Source organism: Zonotrichia leucophrys, chromosome 4 (genome assembly GCF_028769735.1).
Source record: "Zonotrichia leucophrys gambelii isolate GWCS_2022_RI chromosome 4, RI_Zleu_2.0, whole genome shotgun sequence".
NCBI classification, from domain to species: Eukaryota; Metazoa; Chordata; class Aves; order Passeriformes; family Passerellidae; genus Zonotrichia; species Zonotrichia leucophrys.
In genome coordinates, this window is record NC_088173.1 from 30,052,276 (window position 1) to 30,075,032 (window position 22,757).

The 22,757-nt window shown below is 40.1% G+C and overlaps 1 protein-coding gene across 4 annotated transcripts; it reads right to left on the reverse strand.

Moving 5' to 3' along the window:
• Positions 1-555: 555 nt before the first annotated feature.
• YTHDC1 (YTH N6-methyladenosine RNA binding protein C1) lies at positions 556-21,175 on the reverse strand. 4 transcript variants are annotated; one of them, XM_064710992.1, is made up of 18 exons: positions 21,064-21,175; positions 17,236-17,337; positions 16,304-16,632; positions 15,817-16,171; positions 14,489-14,578; positions 13,923-13,976; positions 13,221-13,315; positions 11,280-11,388; positions 11,062-11,179; positions 10,143-10,227; positions 8,107-8,273; positions 5,539-5,621; positions 4,080-4,116; positions 3,948-3,987; positions 3,782-3,844; positions 2,195-2,329; positions 1,349-1,556; positions 558-957 (listed from the first exon to the last, which is right to left on the reverse strand). In XM_064710992.1, exons 1-18 carry the CDS (start codon positions 21,089-21,091, stop codon positions 908-910), a joined length of 2,148 nt encoding a protein of 715 aa, XP_064567062.1. In that variant the 5' UTR covers positions 21,092-21,175; the 3' UTR covers positions 558-907. The 4 variants fall into 4 exon arrangements, with proteins under 4 accessions (XP_064567063.1, XP_064567065.1, XP_064567062.1 ...); XM_064710993.1 differs by having other exon boundaries at positions 556-1,556; XM_064710994.1 differs by lacking the exon at positions 13,923-13,976.
• Between the last annotated feature and the right edge of the window lie 1,582 nt (positions 21,176-22,757).

The following is a 22,757-nucleotide window of genomic DNA, read 5'->3' on the forward strand; positions in this document are numbered from 1 at the left end:
TTTCTTACATGAGAAGACACTGAAGGAAGTTCGAAGAAGTGTACCAAGGCAGTGCTACTCTTACAAGTTTTGGAAAGTTGGAAATTGCTGGATAAACTGAAGAACTTTCAGTACAAGTTTTAATTTCCCCCCCCCCTCACATTTTTACCATTGGCATAGATAAAACATTTCTTATTTAAAAGAAGTAACAAGTGATCGCTACAAAGAACACAGGTACAGTCTCTGGATCTTACAGGACTAACACATTCCTGAGACAGGTATGTTGTGGCTGAGGACAGCCTCTCAACAGCTTGAAGATCATATGATTAAGTTGAAGACGTAGGGCCTTAACTCTGATGAGCTGCAGGAGTTATTGGCCACTTCACTAGGGAAACAGAAATGCAATTACCTTTTATATCAAGAGTCCTTTTCCTAAATTCAGGCTTCAGATCAGTTTTGCTTACCACAAAGAACACTTGAACTATTTCTGAACATAGATTTTTTCCTAGAACTCTGGAATCTAGCCAAACTGTCAAGCTTAGAAAACCAAGAAACCCGACATGGAGGTTTAAACATTTCAATAGTTACCAATTTATTTTTATAAAAAAAAAAAAAGGTAGCAATGTAGAATACAGCAATATTTTCTGGTTCCACGCACGCAGGTTGTGAACATTCCAAGCAATGTGTACATTTTGGAAAGAGACCAGACAAGAGAACTGACCAAAATGTTACTGAACACAGGAAGATTTTTAAAAAAGGCTAAAAATTAGGTATCAATAGTGTCTTCTTAATATTGCTTTCCTTACTGAAGACTGAAAATAAATCACTTGACTTCACAGATAGGGTTAAAAAATGGGGGGGAAGGGGGGGGGGGGAAGGCTGCTACAACACTGCCATACCGTCAAAAAAAAAAGAAAGAGATCATACTTCAGTATTTGCATACTTGATAGCAGCATTCTCCCATCGAACCATATGAAACTACAGGAAGAAAACATCAAAGCAAAAAAAAAAAAAAAAAAAAAAAGGCAGTTATCCATCAGTATTCAAAAACCTAGAATGAAGTCACTAAGTAGAACACTTATTGAGAATTAATCAATATCTACATTCTTAGCTGCTTCCAACTTTGTTCCAATAGAAACATGAAGTTGTGTGTCAGCTTTGTGTATTTTATTTTTGGCCTATTTGAATTTTTCCAGTTCATAGTTCACTGCATGCTTGGAATAGAGAGGGTCATTATAAATCCTTCTACACAATGAACTTTGAGTAGACAGCTGAAAATAAAATGTACTACTTGTAAACACACAAAAAAATACAAGCTTTTTTTGATTCAAGTGAGCACTGTTCCAGATAGATTATCTTCGGTATCTACCTCTTTCACCTCTGTCTCTGTCCCGGTCACAAATCCTCTCTCTCTCCCTTTCCCGATCGCGGCCTCTGTCCCGTTCTCTGTCTCTCCGATTATCTCGAGGCCGGTCGCGCTCCCGCTCTCGGTCCCTCTCCCGGGGCCGGCTTCTCCGACCGCTGACAACAGCTTGTGTGCGGCGAAGGAAGTCATCTACTCTCATGTCATAGTCGTGCTGTGATGAAAGGAGAGCTCTGTTGTTTTCTTTCCCAGATCAGAATTCCCTCCCTTATCTATAAGGCTGGCTGTAACTCCTCAGAAAGCCCAGTACTTAAAAAAAGGCAAACCCAACCAAACCAACTGTCCAGCATCCATGTGCAGAATCTGGGGTTCAAATGCCAGACACCAGCAAGAGACCTGAAAGCTAAGGAGCTTTCAAGCCAGCTAACAGAAACTTAATAATCCACCCTGTTTTCTGATGTGTCTATAAGAAGTTTTAAAACACAAAATTCTGCTGATAAAGTAATTTGTTACCAATGAGCACGAGCAAAGATACAGCCCTGTCCTTATTCAAACCAGGTTTCAGGATGAAAATGTTCAGAGATGGACAAGCCGGAAGCCAATTTAAGCATACACCTCAGTTTAAGAGTATGAGAATTTTTCCCCTCCACCTCACCAGGGAGAGAAAGGCTTTTCAAATTTGCTGTAAGTGTGTAGTCAATCTAAACAACTGATCTTTCCAAGGAACTCTAATACAGGTCATAAACATGCTGTTTATCATAGCAAACAAAGCTCAAGCTAGGCTACCCCTGGACCCCAGATTCCTACTTCAGCCTGCAGACTTGCATCCCCTCTGTCTGTGTGGACACTTACTACTCGTTTGTCTCTGTATCTCGCTTCATGAGGTACAGGATGATGTCCTGAGTATGGAGGGTGAGCTTGAGGTGGAGGTGCATGGTGCTGATAGTAAGGGTGGTGTGGTGGTTGCTCCATACCTGGATACGGTGGCTACAAGAAAGTTACAGGAAGTTTGTTGAAGCAAAGGAATGCACACAAGGAGTGCATCATTCAGATGGAAAACACAGCATCTATATAAATCTGATCACAGCCTCCTAACTGAACAGCAGACTACTTTTCATTGGGCTGGCATGCTTTACTCCCTCTCCACCATTGCTTGGAGAAGTCTGGTAACCACCCCCCCACAGTCCAACATCCCTTCCTTCTGCATCTGCCTCAATATGACACCATACACAAAACTTCTGCTATTTTAATGTGGCAGTTTCAGTTCTGAGTTTTTAAACCCTTGCACATAGAATGTGAATTCTGCCCAAACCAGAGCCCTTACAGAAACAAGTCATACTCATTCCTTATGAATTTCTTCCTATTCTAAATTAAAAACCAAATAATTTGCAAGTCAAATGATTTGACAAAATGCTAGCCCTCTTTTTGTTTTTAACAAAACCTATTTTGGCTGATTTCTTTCATTTCTTCAATCTGCACAGTCCTCCTTTGCCTAGTAAAAAAGCATCTTGGCTTGCATTTTTGTTACAAAGAAAGTAAATGAAAGCACTGGATTCTAGGACAACTACTTGGACTGCATGCAGAAGAGGGGAGGAGAAAAAAAAGGGAGTTTCTGGAGGCTTAACTGTTTAAAAATCTGCTTTCCCCCCCATCTGACAACCCTGTTTACTTCCTTCAGTTGTAAGGAGTTGTGTTTCAGCTGACAAAAATGAGAGGCTATAGGAGCATCTCTGTATCCGGCACTGCTTTTTGCTCATTGCCAGTACAAACAAGAGCCAAAAGACTCATTATAGTTATACAAAATCAGGCCAGACTTACTACTAAATACAATCAAAATAACCTCACTATGACTACTTCTCTTGACGTGAAGGCCACAACTTGTACAAGTGAACTATCTACATAGTTGTAGATATGTCCACTCATGTATCTGCTCATCTTTCTGGGAAAAAAGTGCACTTCAGTGGAGGCTGTAATACAGAAAGACCTAGTTTAATTAGGTTGCGCAGCACATTTTGCTAGTTTCCTGCATGCTTCATTGCCATAGCCAAAAGCAAGCCACTGCACAACACTAGAGCCCAGCAGCCCATTCCATGAGCCTCTTCAACAAGTTCACATGTTTGATGCATTTACTGTTTGAGAGCCAAGTACCATCAACATTTAGCAGGATACAGAATGTGATCAAACCCTCCCATCTAGGCTAAAGGAGAGTTCTGCTATTTCTTCAGAGCTTACTAAAAATGCCAGACTACTGTCAAAAGTAAATTTCAAAATACTTATTATCAATACTTTTCCCCTAAAATTTTTTACACTGTTACAGCAAAGGTAGATTTTAGGAAAAGTGAAGAGTTGAGAGCACACTGAATATGGCAGGCTTCTTTTGGGGGAAACAAAAAGAAGCTGTATGTTAAGGAGAAAAACCAAATTCAACAAGACACAAACCATTCCTTGCCATGGTGGTGGTGGTCCCATGTTGTGGAACTCCCTCACGTAATCATTGTAGGACTAAAATGAAAGAGAGTAATGTTAAAATTTGTGTTGAGTGTTCTTTGGAAATGCAAAAAGATGCATATAAAGTTGCCCAAAAAAATTGCATGCAGTAACTTACCCCATTTAAAAATACATCTCGTCGAACTCCTGAAAATCGTCTGTTGGGAATAAAAATTTGCAGAACTAAATCCAACTTATCTGTGCAGACAAGTTACCAGGACATAAAATGAGTAACATGAACACACCTTACCTGTCTATTTCGGGATATCTGGGATCCTTTATATACCCTGTTCGAACATCAAGCAGTATTAATTCAATTTATTGTCTCAAGTTAACAATCTTAAAAACTATATTCATTAGAAAGTATCCTTTCATTTTGTGGCTACTACAAAATTATGTCTATCTGCTACTACCCTCACTTTTAAAACAACTCTTGAAAACTTACAGCTCCTAACAGACAATGAAGACAAGTAGTATAATAAAAAAGTGACATCAACAAACCCATTAAGAACTTGCACACAGTACCAACAAATATGCAAGAGGGAAACTGTGCAAATAAAGACTTGAAATTTAGTCAAATGAATTAGGAATGCACATGAATTTGAAGAGTGCTGCCTCCAGGCATTTAGCACGTGGCTGTTACTACTTCCTAACTATATATCTTCAGTAGAATGCGTATTCAGTAAAAAGCTCATTTCCCAATATGTTTTGGATACAATGCTACACAGGAAATTAAAAACAAACTAAAATTATCTGGAAAAGCCCCACAGGGCAAAGAATTCTTACAGCTTCAGTAAATCCCTTTAAAGAGCTCAGCAGAACGGTGCAAAACATCAGGCACGCTTGCACTACAATAAAATAGTGACCTTCATTATTTTTTAAAAAATCTTGTTCTGTTTTTTAAACAATGGCCTTGGAAAGATGCAGAGCAGCAACAACACTTTTTGCATGAAAGAATGCAGTCTTTGCAGACAAGCCAGGCATGCTTTGCAGACAATACAGGCATGCTCTGAACAGGTTTAGAAATCTATGACTGAAATAGCAGAATGCACTTTTCTAAGAGATGTGAAGCACAATTTGGTAGACTAAATGCAACAAATTCTTAATAGCTGCTTTCTGAAAGAAAAAAAAGGCTGCTATGAGCAGTGCTGTTGCTGCAGTACCGCTGCAAACATTTCTTTCTAGGGAACAACAAACTTCCCTTCATCATTAGATCTTCTTGTAAAAATGCAGGGTAACATCCTCCTGCCTAACTCATGTCAAGCTTGTAAAAAAAACTCTCTCAGAAAACATAACTGAATGTCTACCATCATCTCCACACAGAGGCTACCAGTCACGCAGTCTCAGCTGATGTTCCCAGGTGGAAATTTCTCAAACGTTTTCATTTGATGATTAGCGTCTTGACAAATAGGTCAGATCTATTTTTGTGCCCACATTAACACAGCACTTGAGAAGACCATTCACAACAATGTACACAATTCAGCGCTTTTAAAAAGGGCTCAGCCTAGGTTAAACTCAGCTCTCAAACCAATGAAACAGCGTCACTGACTTCTTCGAGAGGTGGGTTAAAGCAGCAGGCAGCATTTGAAACAAGTCACATTTTCATATCCAAGTTATATCAGTATTTTACTTTTGAATTAACGAGGATATGCTAAAAGAGAAAATACTCATGAATTGGTGCACACAAATCTTCATAGTAAGATATTAACCTGGTCTTTGGTGAAACTCAGGGGGATAGTCAATCCTTGGTTTCTTTCTGCTGTTATGAATATCATAATCTTCTGGTCGACGCCTACACAAATTAGATATCAAAGATTAAACAAGGTTGCTTGGAGCATTTGTCACAGCAGAATACCTCACAGGAACAGTCTGAGCTGCCCAGGATATCAATGTAATCATTCTCAAATCTATTTGCTTCAAAATGTTCTACAGCTTCAAATCTGAACTGAAAGAATCAGAAATAGCTCAATTACATACATTCCACTGTTACTTTCTGTCTACAGGAATTTAGGTAGTAAAGGAAAGAACTCCACCCAACTGTATCTTCATCCCAAACAAAAGGTAACAAATTTGTCTAACCAAACTCAAGCTTAGGCATTAACATTACACTTTCCACATTACATTTTGCAACACCTATCGGACAACAAAGAATTTCACAGAACATTGCAGTCAGAGGGTATGAAAACTACTGCATTTGATAGCTAATGGGTAAAGAATTCAATAAAAGGTCTACTTCCACAACATTTATAAATAAACTCTGCATGCTTTGTGAAATTGCAACTTTAACTATGACTTCCCTAACTGAGTAGGCCAATTATATTATTTCTAATAATTTCTGTTCTAAGCAACTTACTAGCAATGCACTGGTGCATTTTTCAATTTAATAACACTCAAGCTTCCTAATAATTAAAATAATTAGGCCTGTTTTCTATAAAAGCAGCTCTTTGACAGAAGAGATATTAAGAACTCTGCTCTTCCTTATAAAGTTACATTCCAGTTGCTGTTAGGCTCAAAAAAGAGCTGACAACTGTGTGCTTATTTTGCTCCAAGGTACATAAACATCACTGGGAGACTCTAGTGCTAATGTAACAGTGTTTCTCAACACAAAGCAGCTACAGAACCATTCCCTTCTCACCCCCCTCCCCCTCCCCAACAGTATAATTCCTTATGACAAGACATTAACACGTTCTTTATATTGCTTAATTACTGTGCAACTTGCCGGCTGAGTAACAAGTTTATATAGCTTTTAGTTTTATAAATAGTGACTTCTCCCTCCCTTCCCCAACTTCAGTCATCAAAGCCCACCATACCCAGTTACTAAGCCTTTTAAAATGGAAGCAGATTCTTTAGTATGAGCAAAAAGCCCAAAAACCAAAGCAGTTGCATCTACAACAAATTCAGATCAAAGAAAATAAAAGCTGGTGTAAAGAATAAACATACCGCTTTCTTGTAGTTTTGAGAGTGCATTTACGACCGGTATAAAATATGATAGAAACAGTTCATATAGTAGTCCAACTACTGACTTTAAGCTGTAAGCCACATACATAAATGGAGGCCCTGGCAGGCTTGAGAAGGTGTGGTGGTGTTATATGTATAGTTTGCAGTCCATTGCAAAACCTTCACTTGTATATACTTTATTGCACTGGAAACCTCTTAGCTTAACTCCAAAAGCCATCTTGGTGTTCAGTCCTTTAAAGCCAAAAATAGGGGGGCGCTGCCAGGTTTCCTCCTACCTACTCGTTACAGTGTCCTTTTTTTTAAGCTCAAGGAAAAGGGGACTCTTGTTGGGGCTCTGTACCTACCACAGGATGTTTCCACAAAAAGGAAACTTAACCAAAGGTTTCAGCCCAAACCATACATCAGTCTGTATGCAAAGTGGCTACCACGGGGAAAAGGTGTTTGGCAGAAGGGCTAGTATCAGTTCTTTGCAAAGACTTCTCCAATTCTGTAACAAGTTATACCCCCTTTTTTTTCTGGAAAATGATGTTAAGTTCATAAAGCAGTGATCAATAAACATGTCGATCCTCTAAAAATACTTTAAGTCCACAGGTACTGCCAGCATCTGGAAAGGTTGTATATACAGACACAGCAACAGCCATTCTTTTTGGTTTGTTGCCGGGTCTCCAAGGGCCACTTGATCCCTTTTGGAAAGAACCTACTGTTTTCAGAAGCTCAGCAAGATGTGTGAATTCAGTGGTTACATGTTAGAGAATATTTGGCAATAGGGTTAACACATCACGGTGACACAATTTGAAACAGTCCCAATAATGCTCCTCTTGAATATCAAAATAACTTAAATATTTTATCCTCAAAATGAGGCGGCATCTTCTGCAAAATTCTAAGTGATCCTTATAAAAGTCCCATATTTGATAAGGCTTATCCAGAGACACACCTGAAAGAAAAGGCTTTTACAAGATATTAACACATTTTTGGCATATAAATATTTCCTCCTCTCCATCTAGCCTGCTCATAATCAAGCCAAGCTTACCTACAGCTAGCATTACAAGTTGCATTAGCTCAATAAATGATCTAGTCTAAACTAGAGACAGAACTTTAAGAGCTTTTTTCTGCAAAAGCAAAGATCCCCATTTTCCTCTTGAAAAATGACAGACCGGGGAACCATGTGAAATCCTCAATGAAGCCACAAACTTGTCCATGCAGCTTGATTTGAGGATTTTCTCTCTTCTTTATCGCAGGGCAAGCTTTGACGAATCACATTCCTCCATCAGGTTATTCTCACACATGTGCCTATTATCAGTCCAAAGAACGTTTCTAACCTTCCCACGTCCCGAACGGGGTCTCGACGGGATGGGCGTCCTCTTGATCGGGGTTGTGAGTGCATTCTTCTCTTGTGCCTCATTTTATGAATGACTTGATACAAGTCAATACTTTCATCAGGAGGGAAGAGAAGACAAAGTTGGGTTCCACATTCCGGCTCAATTTCCTAGAATTAGTTAGAAGTTCAGTAGTGGTTCATAAACTGAAGAAATGAAACTCTCCCCAAATACACTGACACAGACACTTAAGGGAAAAAAAAAAAAAGGACACTTCAAAGAGATTTCAGTATCACTAGACACAGCAAAATTCACTTACATTACCTTTAACTCTTTAGGTACTAATTAGAATTTTCACTAAATAGTCCAACACTTGGGGTAACCATATCTTCCCATGAGACATACAGGCCACATCACTGTTTTGCTATAAAATCAGAGGACTGTTTTTCATCACAAAGAAAATGATTACCTATTACAGAAAGAAAAGTGACACACGCAGGAAAAAAATCCATCCCAGCTTCACATATAAAGCCATGGCCTGATGAAGTTGACTACTACCACTCAGTATGAGTTCTTCATTGTATGGCAGACAGGTCCATGAAAATACCAACTCAAGGTCTGACCATGATCAAACCAAGCAGTTTGTGTGCTCAGGGTTATTAGGAAAAGAACACGGAATAAGAAAGCCATTGTATCACACTGAATTTCATGTTCCACCCACACCCTAAATATTGGCTGCAATTGTGCCCCTAAGTCTCAAAAAATAGGGGGACAACAAAAATGGAAAACTTCAAAGCAGGGCACCAAGAATAAGTGAATTAATGCAACAATTCCTACGTGCAATGACTGAAAAGGTCAGGTCTCTCCAACCTAGATTAAAAGTGAAATATGAGGGATATAGGGAACAAGATGGAGATAATGGGACCATTAGACACTGCAAACTGTCTGGAGGAGAAAGGGACAGATATGGATTTTCTGACTCTCTCTTCCACTACAAGAACTTGGGCCATCAAATAAATCTAGCAGGAGCCAGGTGCAAAACAGAAGTGCTTCTTCAAACTGGTGACTGCAGGCCTGCAGAACACCTTCCCAAATGATGTCGTAAAGGCAGATTTTCAGTGTACGTGTCCTCACAAGAGAGATCCATTCACAGTTGTGCAAATATAAATGGATAAATGACAACCGCTTCAGGAAATAAGCAGACTTGAAAAACAGGGAGAGCAAGCATCAGGCAATGCTTGTCTAGACCATAACAGTACAGTAATTTGATGAAAAAAGCTGAAACCCGTGTCCAGATTGCAAGTCTACTGTAGACAAAACATTAGGAAAAAAAAAATATTTCCTTGGCCATTTAACAGTAGCTAAGTTAATTGAAAAACTTTTTTTTTTAAGTTCACACTAAGCTAAAAACAATATCAAAACTATTGTTTTTCTCCTGCTACACAACAAAGCAAACATATCTGCGGGCAAAACAACGCAACATGGAGTTGACATTTTCCATACAGTATGGAGATTACCTCCCACCTTGTCTTAAAGCAGAACCTATTTTACCCACAGCTTGGGTACATGATGACAGCAGCAACATACCTGCACTCTGGTATGTCTGACAAGACAAAGAGCCAGCCCCACTTGAAATTTGCTTAGCAGATATTCTATAATGGGAGTCTATGCCTTAAGCAATACAGTACATATTAAAAAACGTAATGCAGAGCACAACTGGAAACACCAGACCTTTTTCTTAAAACCTGATGCTATGTGGTTTGCACACTATACAATGCAAGGCACATCACATTTCAAATTCAGAATACCACACAGTTTTGAAGCAAACACTGTTTATCATAAAGATGAAAACAGAATTGGCACTGTATTGTTTCCTTTTCCTTCTTCCACAACAGCATTAGAAAGAAGCAAAATGCCTTTGCCACAACACTCTACTCCAAGTAACTGCTATAAAAACATTCCTACTCTCCTGCACATTCCAAGCTGGAAGCAAGCACTAGAGGATGTCAGTTATAGAAAACAAGTAAGAATTAACAAACCTGTCCATCGCGTCCAATCTTTACTGGCTTATGTTCGTTCCAAGGATTGGTCAGGTGAGCAGATTTAGTGAACGGCAATTCCCGCCTAAATATGCAAGTGGCACCATTTATAGTTTTGCCTCAGTTATTTTTATTAAGAAAAGAAGTAAAAATGTATACAGCAGGAGTCTACATATAAAATAATCCTGTTATTCTTTGTACTGTTAGGTCTCTGAACATATTCTTATGGTCTATATATTAGTAACTGAAGATTTCACTTGGACTTATTCCAGTAGTAACTAATATAGTTCATACTATGACAGGCCCTCCTTTAAAAAAAATATTTTGGTCTGTATGCAATACTGAGATTGTGCTTGTTTATTATCTCACCATCCCAATACACTGACCTCTACATGTGGTAGCTCTTAGCACATACTTGAATCCCTGAGCACTGACCTAACTATGAAGCTAGAAGTGCTTTGAGCTGGAGGTGGGAGTCAGTAGCTTTGAGAGGATCTTTCCAACACAGATCTTCTTTAATTCAAAGTCTCACTTTTCCTCTATTCAGTCTTTCTGGCAGTCCAAAGTACAATCATTAAATGTGTTTCATGGGACTGCTGTAACTTTTTTCCTTAATAAGAGATTTAAAATCTTTTCTGTAAGAACATACTGCTCACAACCTATACATTATGCAATACTTGCACTACGTCATATGTTGTTTCAGAACAGTAATATTTTCTTTGTTTAGTCAGATCAAAACAGAAAAAAAAAAATCCATGTAAGGACAAATCTTTTTCACCCACAGCTGTCTACTCAAGTGAGCAGTGAGGATAGATCTCTGGCTGAATCAAGTTTCAGAAGGATGCTGTTGGCACTTGAGTAATACACAAATGTTATAATGCCTTGTTACTAACAGCAACATAAATGCACAGTTGGTTACCTGCAGATCCAGTCAATTTTAAAGACACCTCCCAACATTTTTGCATTCATTCCTGCAGGCAGCACCCAATGTATAGGTGATCCTCCATGATGGGACTCTGAAGATAATCTTGCAAACCCTGAAGGATTTTGTATGAATTGTAACAAAGATACAACAGAAAGGCTATTGCATATACAACTCACTTTGACTCACCTTGAAAATAGCTCACTTTTCCTTACCTTGGAATTTGCCACTCTCTCTTACAGAAAATATCAAAATAACACTCCTTGCTGATCTAAATGCAGCATTAAGCTTCTTTTCATTCACTGGAAGTGTTGACCATACTCCCTAAAACAGAAAAACACCCACCCCATCCCAAAACACAACAGTTAATCTCAAATGATTTAGCTAACATAAATATGTAATGTAGATGAAGAAAACGAGACCAAAATATTGCACTGGAGTAGAAGATAATAGAAAGAAAAACATATTGCAAAATTCATTTCCATAAAGAAATATTTTAGCCTGCCTTGTACTAAAACTTTTAAAACACTGGCTTTTCAACCTTTTTTTTGAACACTGAAGATGCATTTAGATCATGTAAGACTTCCATTATAATTATAATGATGGGCAGTTAGCATAAAAATAGTAAGGGTGAAAGTTTTCACATATGTTTCAAGTGACTAAAGGAATTTATGTATTATATAACACACAGGAATTATGAAAAACCAACAGAATACTGCTAAAAGGTGGGCAGGTAGACTTGACTATAGTACTGCAGATTTGCTGAGGACAGTTTGCAGACTTCAAAATTCTTTCAGTGAAATGCCAGCAACATGAAAGACACCAAAGTAACAATTTAAAACGGCAAAACAAATCACTTTGTTTAGCCCTACACATCTCCTACTACTACTAAGTATTATCTTTTCCATTTCACCAGCTGCTATGCAGCTACACAATAAAACACAACCTGTTTTATTTAAGGTGCCAGCTGAGCTGATATAGAATAAGAATTTATTGAATCACTCCTCCATCCATTTTCTGAGTAAACAAGCTTCAGCCTCAGAACAGGCTATACATACCAAAGTGAACATTCCTTCCCTTGCATTTTTTCAGTGCAGGTAAGTATTTATGCCCTACTCTGAACTCAGATCAGTGTTTGTCTGATTCTGGTAATTCACTATAACCACCAGAGAATATGTGGGGTTTTTGCTAGCTTTCAGTCAGATTACATGGCTTTTGGCTGCTTGTAAAGCCCTGCTGTGAACTCAACAACCTGTTACATTGGCACCACAAAAGTGAGTTTCATGAAAGTCCAACATCAAAGCACTGGTGCCTCCACACTGAGGGACAAAGCATCCATTTCAATAACTTCAGGAACAAGGATACTACTGCAGCTCCATACATGGATGAAGCACAAAAAAGAATAGACTCCTTTACAGAGTCACCAGTCAGAATGGTGTTCACTGCACCTTCAAAGCTGGAAGGAGAGGTGAGAACCAAGCATGCCCAGGACTTTGAGATTTGTTTAATAATTTTGATGCTATTTTCACCCTAATTTAGAAAATCTTCATTAACAGAATCACCTACTCTATGTATCTTGTGTAACAGCAAATCAAGTGTTTTCTCTATGACCTGTTTCAAAGAACACAAGCCAATATAAAACCACCAGAGTGCTGCAATGGACACCTTGTGCAATTCCTCAACAGCTGAAATCTGGTGCTCTGGAATCCCTCCTAAAGAACTCACTCACACCAGCATTGCCAGGCATACATTTCCACAGTAAGGCTTCAGATCCTGAAACACCTGACCAAAACTACTCATGTAGCATTAGAAAAAAGCCAAACAACCTTCTGAACCTTCTCAGAGTATAGCAACAGGAACAGAGGTGCTGATGGATGGGAGAAAATACCACTCCAGCATTCCCAAAAGAGCTTGGCTTAGGATGTTATCAAATAGACCCTAAGGCCCCTTTCAACCCCATTCTTGCCAAGATAAATGGCCAGTGGTCAGGACCTTTTCTAGGTTACGCTGGAAGCCAAAGAACTGAGGCATGGCAGCTTTTGTTGCTGCATCCACCAAGATCCAAGCAATATAACAATCCAAACACACTCTCCCAAACCGAGGTGAGTGTGTCTGAAAACAGACAAAGGGATCAGTTTGAAGAAAATACAACATACCTTTGCCTTAGCAAGTGATACATTTTCATGGTTATTACTCTTGATGAGAAAGAACCTTGCATCTTGGAGAATGTATTTAAGTTTGCTTGTTTGGTCTGAAAAGAAAACAAAGTATCAAATAAGCTGAACTGTAAATACTTACCACACATGTTGCTTTGAGTACAGATAGTTGTTTCCTTTCTTCAAAATACACAGTATCCCACCCATTTCCTATCTATGTATTACCACAGTCAACCACCCAACTTAAAGTCAAAGCTGCAGAGCACAAAATGCCAGGGGAAACCAAACCAAAACTAAAACTCAGATATCCAAGTAAAGAAAAAAGTAAAATAAAATCAGCATGATTCAGTGATGTTCCGATATGTAGGACTTATTTCCTTGCTTAAAGATCTTTGCATAAATGATGGTAACACTCGTAACAAGCACAAACTGTTCAATAGAGAATGGTGAATGCTGCTCCTCTTTGCAGCTTTAAGCACTTCCTTTTAAAATTTGCTGCCTCTGCAAAGAGCACAGTGACTGAACTTTTTGCATATCACTCTCAAAACATGCAAAAGTAGCTCAAGATTCAATTATCATGCTCAGAACAAAGATGTGCTTAAATAGATTTATATCAGAACATCACTACTTAGAGGTAATTTAATCAACAGAGACAATGGCTTGCTATGGGGCATGCATTAAAAATTCAAATTTAAATGATACCTTTTTGGACAGCACGAACGGAAGATGATAATTTCTCATGCTTCTTTTCTGAACCTGTGTTTAGCCAAAGTACATTTGTTCAGATTGAGCCTTAATAGAGATAATATACAATTTCTACAGCCTTGTCCCATACAATTTTCATTCATGACAAATTATGCTTTCTGGCGCGCACCCACACACACAAAAAATACTATTCAATGTGCACGAGTGTTTTGTTTTGTTGGTTTTTTTTTTGTTTCAGTTTCAGGTTGTTTGATTTGGGTTTTTTTTTTTTTTAATAGTATTTGAACAATTTCCTACTCAGAAAACTAGTCACTGAATCATCATCTTCCAAGTTTAAAAAAAAAAAAAAAAAGTGAAATTTCCACTTAAGCAACAGAATAGCATTAAAGTAACAAGAAAGCCTACTTCCCCCCAAAGGTATCCACACACAACATGCCAGAAGTCAATACCAAATTATACAAAGCTACAGACCCTATAAATCTCTACAGCCAGTTACATTTATTTTAGATTACACATTAAGATTTGATGCAAGTCACAATGACAAGCAACAAAAGGAAGAATACCTGCATATGATTCTGATGCAGAACTCCCACTTCTGTCAAAAACAATTGGAGAGATACCTCTAGCTCTCTTCCTCTCCTTCTTTTTCTCGTCTGAAAGAAACCATAAAAAATAAAAGCCATACTTTAAACACAGGCAAAGTTGAGATTAAAAAGTAATGAGACAGGAAAATAGCATCAGTAAAAGTGAAGTTACCATTTGCCTTGCACATTAAAATCGTTGTTGTTGCCACAAAACTATCATGCACAGAAGAAGCAAATGCTAGTTACTCAAGCTTTTCATTCACAAAAGGAAGATCAATGGCACAAATCTATTAAATCTGTGCAATGTTTACAGATAGAATTTATTATTATTATATTTTTAGTAAGGGTGGGTTAGCGTTTCTTTTCAGCCTTCACCCAAATGTGCAACGTCTAGCACAAACTGTGCAGCAATAGCTCATTTGCTCAGAGCTCCAAAACAGCAAGAGACAGGAAAACAAAACATTGTGGCACACAGGCAATTATTTCCACTCTTAAGACAGTGTTACGTTATACCACAGTTTTTTAGAACAGTTATTACAGTTTCACTTGTCTTTAGGTTACACCTTGCTGTCTCTAATTTCATACAGCAGAGCTGAGCTAAAAGAGGCAGCATATTAAGCAGGATGACCACCTATGGAGACTTCAGACAAGGAAGATACACAATAGGAATCTTAACAGGATTGCAAGCTGCTTTCCTAGAAAAAACAAACAACGAACAGCCAAACCCAAAAGTATTTACGTCATTAGCACTTCACATCTGCAAGTTAGGACCACTTACAATATACAAATACAAACCAATTGTTTCTAGTTTCTGCTTAAAACATTTATTTCCTTCTAAATTTGCTCTGATAATTTCAGTTTAGGTTTAGATTTCCTATGCTGAGCATAGCCAATACTTAAGATTCAGCTACCATTCCCCAGGGACATAATGTTTTACTACACCAGTCTACCTGGTCACTCATCCAGATGGACACCAAACAGCTCAACGCTGAATTAAAATTAATTGTGTGGAAAACTAAGCCATTAGATACCCAAGAAAGTACTAATTTTACTGTTACAAAGCATTGAACAGCAAGGTCAAAGCAGTCAATAATACAACGAATCCTCAAGACAGTAATCTGGATATTCACAATTTTGTTTTACCACTTCCCAGTAATTTTTTCCGTGCCTATGGTATTTCATAATTAACATCTTCCTGACTTCTGCCACCACGGCTTACTTTCGACATGGTAAGGAAGTGGTTACCTTTCAAAAGTCAAACTTTCAGAGGCAAGGTATTTCACATTAGCATGCAAGATGCTGCCTACCTGATGCATCTGAACCAGACCCAGATCTGACTGACCCATCTGTGAAAGAGGCAGATTCGGAATCAGAATCGCTGGCTTCACTCCGTGTGTCGTAGTCATTTCCTTCCTTCTGATCCCTCTCATCCTGTTCATACTCTTCTTCATCTTCCTCCCCATCTTCTTCCACCTCTTCATCCTCCTCCCCTTCATCGTCTTCCTCTTCTTCCATTCCTTCCTCCTCATTCTCTGTGTTGCCTTGTTCAGAGGAACCACTACTGCCAGTCTCGTGATCTGAACAATATTCCTCAGAGTTCACCTCTTCTTTAGAAGAATGGCTAGATCTGCTTGGTCTTCTATCCACATCATGCCTGATTCTCTGATGTTTAAAGAAAAAGTGAATCAGCGGTCATATAACATTGTCAGGATGCACACACAGTCCTAAGAGAACGTGCCTTACAAAAGTCTCATAAAATTTCTTTATTTATAAGGCAGCAAGAATACTTAATACCTCTGAACCATCCGGTGTAGAAGACTTTGCCCTTCTGTCAATATCCCTCTTCCTCATGTAAGATTTCTCTGGTTGTCCTTTATAAGGTTCCCTGGAGCTGCTGGACATTCGCATCTTCCGATCGCCATCGGGGCGCTTGCTTCGGTCGGATCTCGGGTACTCCTCAGTCTTGTACTCTGACACCAGCTTTCCTTTCGTGCTCACCATTCTCTTGTTATTGCTAACTGATGAGCTGGGAGGCTTTGGCATCATCTGCCTTGAGGAATGCACAGAAGGTTTTTGCCTCTTGCTTTCAGCATTTTCCATCCTGTCAGTTTTTCTTTTTGATCCTTAAATAGAAAGAAATATCAAGTTCAGTGTTATTTCCGATATCAAAACAAAAACTGTACAGAGGCTTCTACGTCCTCTATTTTAGGTAATTACCCTGCTGCAGTCACAGGGAACATCTTCCAGTTGTAGGCTTTGCAGCAACACTCAAAACTGCTTCTTAGGAACAGCTCATGTCCTAAAACACGTATTTTACTTCTAAGACACATGTGTTTCTCAGATTTTACACTTGGAAATCCTAATTTAAATGCTTAGAGGATTGGCCTAAAGCCAAATAAAGAACTGAACTGGAATCAGACTTTGCAACCCCTTTGCTCCACTTCCATCTTACTTCACTGAGCCAAAAAGGACAGTCATTTCCTAACAGCAAATGAATTCAGAACAAGCCAGACTCAGCAACTGCTCTTGAGACAAAAGGAAATGGATCTGACTGTTTGCTTGGAGGGTAGGGTGAAAAAGCACATGTCCATGAAATAAAGACTTTTGGAACTCATTCACTCTTTGAATCAAGTTATAAAATCCATTACTTCAAAGACTAACTGAAGTAAGACAGACATTTTTACCACTTATGTTCCTGCAGAACAACCACTACCGAAGTCACATACCCTTTTTCTCACTTTTGTCTTGCTCACTGTCAGGGTTATACAACTCATCATCCTGGTCAGGAGCATCAGTCAAAATGTCATCCAGAACATTCAGTTCACCATCTGAAAATACACAAAAAAAGTCAAAACCAACCATAAAAAGTCTGGATATGTAAACCACAGAATTAGTAGTTACAAACCCAAACATTTCCTTCAGGGCTACAGATCTGCAACAAAGCAAAAAATTGACATCTTCTTGATTTATTTCTACGCTTTCATTTGGAAGGATCAGGTAGAGCAAATAAAAAAATTAAAATATGTCACAAGATGCATTTAGACCTCTAAACAAGGTCCAAGTTGGCTCCTCATGTCACAAAAGCTTTTCAGCAAAACTGACCTACAAATGACAGCTGAACATAAAACTTCAGAAAAAGGGAGACCAGGAGGTAGTCTGAGTGCCATTAGTAAAGAGAAGGGACCCTCATCTCTGCAAAATTCTAAAACTTGCATGATGAATTAATCTCTCTTCACTATTTTTGTTGTCATTGCAGTGTTAGAATGGTGGGTTTTGTGGTTCACTAACAAATAGAAAAAACATAATGGAGAAAACAGTATTTATTTGTTGCATCATTAACTCTGAGTTGTTCCGAAAAATCCCCCACAGCTTGATCAAAAGGGCAAATGTTAAAGAAAATTAATGCCAGAGGCAGTAAATGACCACATCTGCTCACAAGATTTTAAAATCTGTCACAATTTCTGAAACCAAAAGGGATATATGGTGATCCTATTAGAAGGAGGAGTCACAAGCTTTAGGGTAGCAGATCTATATTCCAAGCACTTTAAAAAGAGTGAACTAAGCCTTACCATGCAAAGGGAAAAATAAAAAAAGTATTAATTTTGGAATCTCTCCAAAATTCTTAGTTCTTTGCACTTTGTGATTGATTGCAATTTCTGTGCTCAGGAAAAAGAAACCAGAGCAGCCTCCAAGGATTCAGCTGCTTTACAATATCCGTAGCAGACACAAGGTAAGGACTCCAGTACTGCGTGAAACTGAGGTAATGCAGCAATTAAGTCCTCCAGAGTTCAGCAACTTGTCTAGCTCAAAATATTGAGCTGAGCCACAACATAAAATTTACAGCTTGATATTGAAAAACCCCGAACATAATCCACATTATATATATATATAAAATAGTATTAAAATTCTCTCTACTCTATACTACCAAATCTGAAGCCAGCGTGTGCACTAACTTTCCTGCTGGCACTTCTCCACATTTTCAGTGGTAGGGGAATGCAGAAGTGATCCCTGGACTGCTCAGTAGGTGTCTCTAATGCAAAGGAAATGATGCAGAGAGAAGTGGATCAAACCTTTCCCAGGCAGCTTACAGTCAGCAGGCATTTAAATGCAACATAAACTTGCATCACAATTCTCTTAGGAACAGCCCTTTATGTTTGTAGCCATACATCCATAGCAAATATTCTTGCTGTGACTGATAAATATATGAGAGTCAGATTCACGGCTGTGTAACTGCCAAACATGGGATGCAATTTCCTGGCTTGCATTCTGCTTGTCCACAGGAAGCTTGGCAAGTCTAGAGCACAAGGTTTTTTTACTGCACACTAATGAAAAAGAGGTGCATTGAGACTAGAAAACTAAACATATCATCCATCTCAAATCACATGTATTGAACCTTAGATTTGTTTCCCTCTTGGTGAGACAATAGCACACTTGAGCAAACTAGATTTAACCTACCTACTGCAGCAGCATTGGAAGGTGGTAAAAGACTCCTTATCAGCTCATTCAGAAGTTGAGAAGGAAAATTTAACAGAAAACGCAAGTCTGATACGCTCTCTCCTAAATCCCTTCCAGATTAGATGGGCCTCATTTGCAGCTGGAAGGTTAAAGAGGGTGCAGGAGACAGGAGCAGGATCTCCCATCCCCTTCCACAGGCACAATGACCTGATTTGTTTGGAAGCACATCTCCAGATTTATTTAGCAGCCTGCTTCCTGTCTCGCACTGGATACGCTGCTTTTCTGACTCACACAAGATCATTTCTCTCAGTGAACCACCACTGTCAGTGTTCAACCTGAAGAGCCAAATTATCTCAGAGAGGCATCAGGAAAAACACAAAATCAGAAACAGAAAAATGGCAGAGGACAGGTATTTCACTGAAGAGGAAGGGACCAAATGAGGTCTTTCTGTGACAGATACTCCCAACAGGGCTCTCCTGCCGCTTGTCTTTTGTGGGCTCTTTCCATGAACAAATTTAACTCACCCAAAATAGCAGGAAGGTAGCCTGAGAGGCCATTTCGTCTGCTGCCCAGGAGAATAAGAACTATTGGAAGGGTCCAAGCAAAAATCCGATTTGGCACACAAAAGAAATAAGACCCTGTGATTTCAAACTAAACAGGCCTGCAAGCCTTATTTTTGCTTTATTTAAAGTGGTAAAACAGCATTTCTCTTCCTATGGGAGCACTTACAGCAGAAATCGGTTCAGCTGCAAATGTGCATCAACACTTACTATTCAGTCAAAATAACCCCTTTCACATGAGAAATAATTAAAAAAAATTAAAAATATAACTTGACCACTGGCAGTGATTAACAAGCACTGAAAAAAAATTCAAGCGCAACTGGATAAATACTTATATGAATAGAAATTTATAGATGATAACAGCAAACATTTCAAATTCACGGCTCATCCACAGTGGGTGATCAGATCTGTTCTGACACAACCTGACCATATCCCAATCTACCAGTCTTACAATAACACCATTAAGGATCAAGCACCACCGATAACTTTATTTATTAGCTACGACAAAATCTACTGGGTATTTTCCATGTAATATAGTTTCAAAATAAATACCAGACAGCAAACCTTTACCACTCTGACAAAGCCATTTTGTGGACACATATCCTGCAAAAGGCTTTACAGGAAGCATTATTCTCCACAGAAATCCAAATGAACGCAATGCAAGCCACACTACCCTAGTGATACTTTGCCCTTTTTATAACTCCGCAAGGCTCTGCACTAACCAGCAAAGGGCAATCTGCTACACCTAACTCTGCTTTGCCTTCTTAAAGAGGCTATTTCGTGAGGACTGACTAACATAATCCCACAGATAACATGCGGATCACTTCGGCTTCCGTGGATAGCGGTAGTCACTTACAAGAGCCGTGATTCCATTATTCGACACTAATTGCCCTAGATTATTATTATTCCAGAGTAATGACTCTGAAATCGTCCGATTCCTCTAACTCAAATTTATTTACCCACAGTGCCCAGAATTCACAGCTCACTGCAAAAAGCCGAGCAACAATCGGCAAAGTAGATTCCAACAGAAATTTCTGCTTACTAAACTAACTACATTTCCCCACAGAAAACCGTGCAAAAAACCCCAAAACCAAAACGGCCTAGCGATCCAAGCAGAAACAAAAAGCCGCAATAAAAATAGCAAATACTTTTTGCGAAAACACAACCTGCAGTAACTCGCTGTCGATGATGTAAAACTTAAGGCCCACGAACTTCTCCCTCTTCCCGCTGCTCGAGTCACCTTGCCCCGAGCCCGCTGCTGCCGGGACACCAAAGTATGAGGGGCCCTGTTATCTCCTGCTCCCCAGCAAAACACAGGGAGCGCTTCCGCAAAAATAAAATCATCCTCGAAGGGTCATCCCTGACCCCGCCGCCCCTCCGCTCCCCGGAGGAGACGGACGTCTCCTGGTAGAAGGCCCAGCACCAGCTTCCAAGGTGGCCCCGGGGAAGGGGGAAGGCTCAGGCGGGGGCCCGATCCCCGCCTGAGCCTTCCCCCTTCCCTGGGGCCTAACGCTTGCCCCCCTCTCTACCGCCACATACCCTTCTCCTCCCGGCCATCCGTCGCCATCCCGCCGCCGCGACGAGCGCCTAAGATGGAGGCTCCCTCTTCCTGCACGTAGCGCTTCCCTCTTCCCACAGGGCGCCGCTTTGTTTACGCTCCTCGCGTCAGAGCGCGCCGCGGGCGGGCGGAGGCGGCGGGGCATGCGCCGCGCGGGGCCGTGAGGGCGCAGTCGCCATGTCAGGCCCTGGCAGCTGCGGGCTGCGCTTGGCTGGATGGGCCGGGAAAGGAGGAGGTTCTCTGCTCTCGGAAGTGCGAGAAGCTCGCGTTCCGCCCGTGCTGCTGTGACAGCTGTGTGTGTGTGTGATGTTGGTCTTGCTTAACCCCTGGTGTTGGGCGTTGCTGTTCCCTGGTTTTCTCTTGTTTTTTACCTTTCCGTCCCCCTTCTCACTGTTTTTTCCGTTTTCCTGGCAATCAGGCAAGTTCAGAGGAGGGTTACTAAGCTGATGAGGGGGCTGGAGCACCTCTCCTATGAGGAAAGGCTGAAAGAATTGGGATTGTTCAGCCTAGAGAAGACTTTGGGGTGACTTAATTGTAGTCTTCCACTACAGAAGAGAGTCTACAAGAAAGATGGTGCGAGACTTCTTACAAGAGTATGTGGGGTGAGGACAAGGGGGAGTGGCTTCAAAATGAAAGAGACTACGTTTAGATTATATACCAGGAAGAATTGTTTTATGGTGAGAGTGGTGAGGCACTGGCATAGGCTGCCCAGAGAAGCTGTGTGTGCCCCATCCCTGGGAGTATTCAATGGATTAGATGGAGCCCTGAGCAACCTGATCTAGTGGAAGTTATCCCTGCCAGTGGTAGAGGGGTTGCAACTGGATGACCTTGAAGGTCACTTCCAACCCAAACTATTCTGTGAAATATGAAACAAGTGTGCTTTATCTATCCACATTGTCTTTTAAATAAATTTCAGTTTAGAGCCTTGTACCCTAATGTAGGTGGAAACTTTACCACCTCATCTTAGTGGCCCTTTTGGGCAGCTTATGAAGAAGCTTGGGCACTAAGTTGCATTTGCTAGTTTATCAGTATGTACAATACAACCAGGGGAACAGGCCATAGCATGGGTTTAGGAAAGGCAGGCCCTTCTTGACTAACCTGATCTCCTTTTATGACCAGGTAACCTGCCCATTGCATGAGGGAAAGGCTGTGGACGTGACTACCTGGACTTCAGTAAAGCCTTTGGTGCCACAGCATTCTCCTGGAGAAGCATGGCTTACCCAAAAGAGCAAGAAGCTTGGGGGAGACCTTGTTGCCCTCCACAACTGCATGAAAGAAGGTTGTGTGGTGGGGGTTGGCCTCTTCTCCAGGCAAGTATCAGCAGGATGAGAGGAAATGGCCTCATGCTGTGCCAGGGGAAGTCCAGGCTGGGTATTGGGAAGTATTTTTTCACAGAAAGGTTAGTTAAGCATTGGAATGGGCTGCCCAGGGCAGTGGTACAGTCACCACCCTTGGAGGCATTCAGAAAACAACTGGACATGGGACTTACTCCTACACTTTACATGGTGGTAATTGGTCAATGGTTGGGCTTAATGATTTTGGAGGTTTTTTCCAGCCTTAATGATTTCATGATTCTATGATTAGGTCTGTGTGTAATTTGCACTTATAAAGTAAGGCTTGTTTTGTCCACTATGGTAATTTATATGTTTATATCTTACTACCTAACATGCTGTTA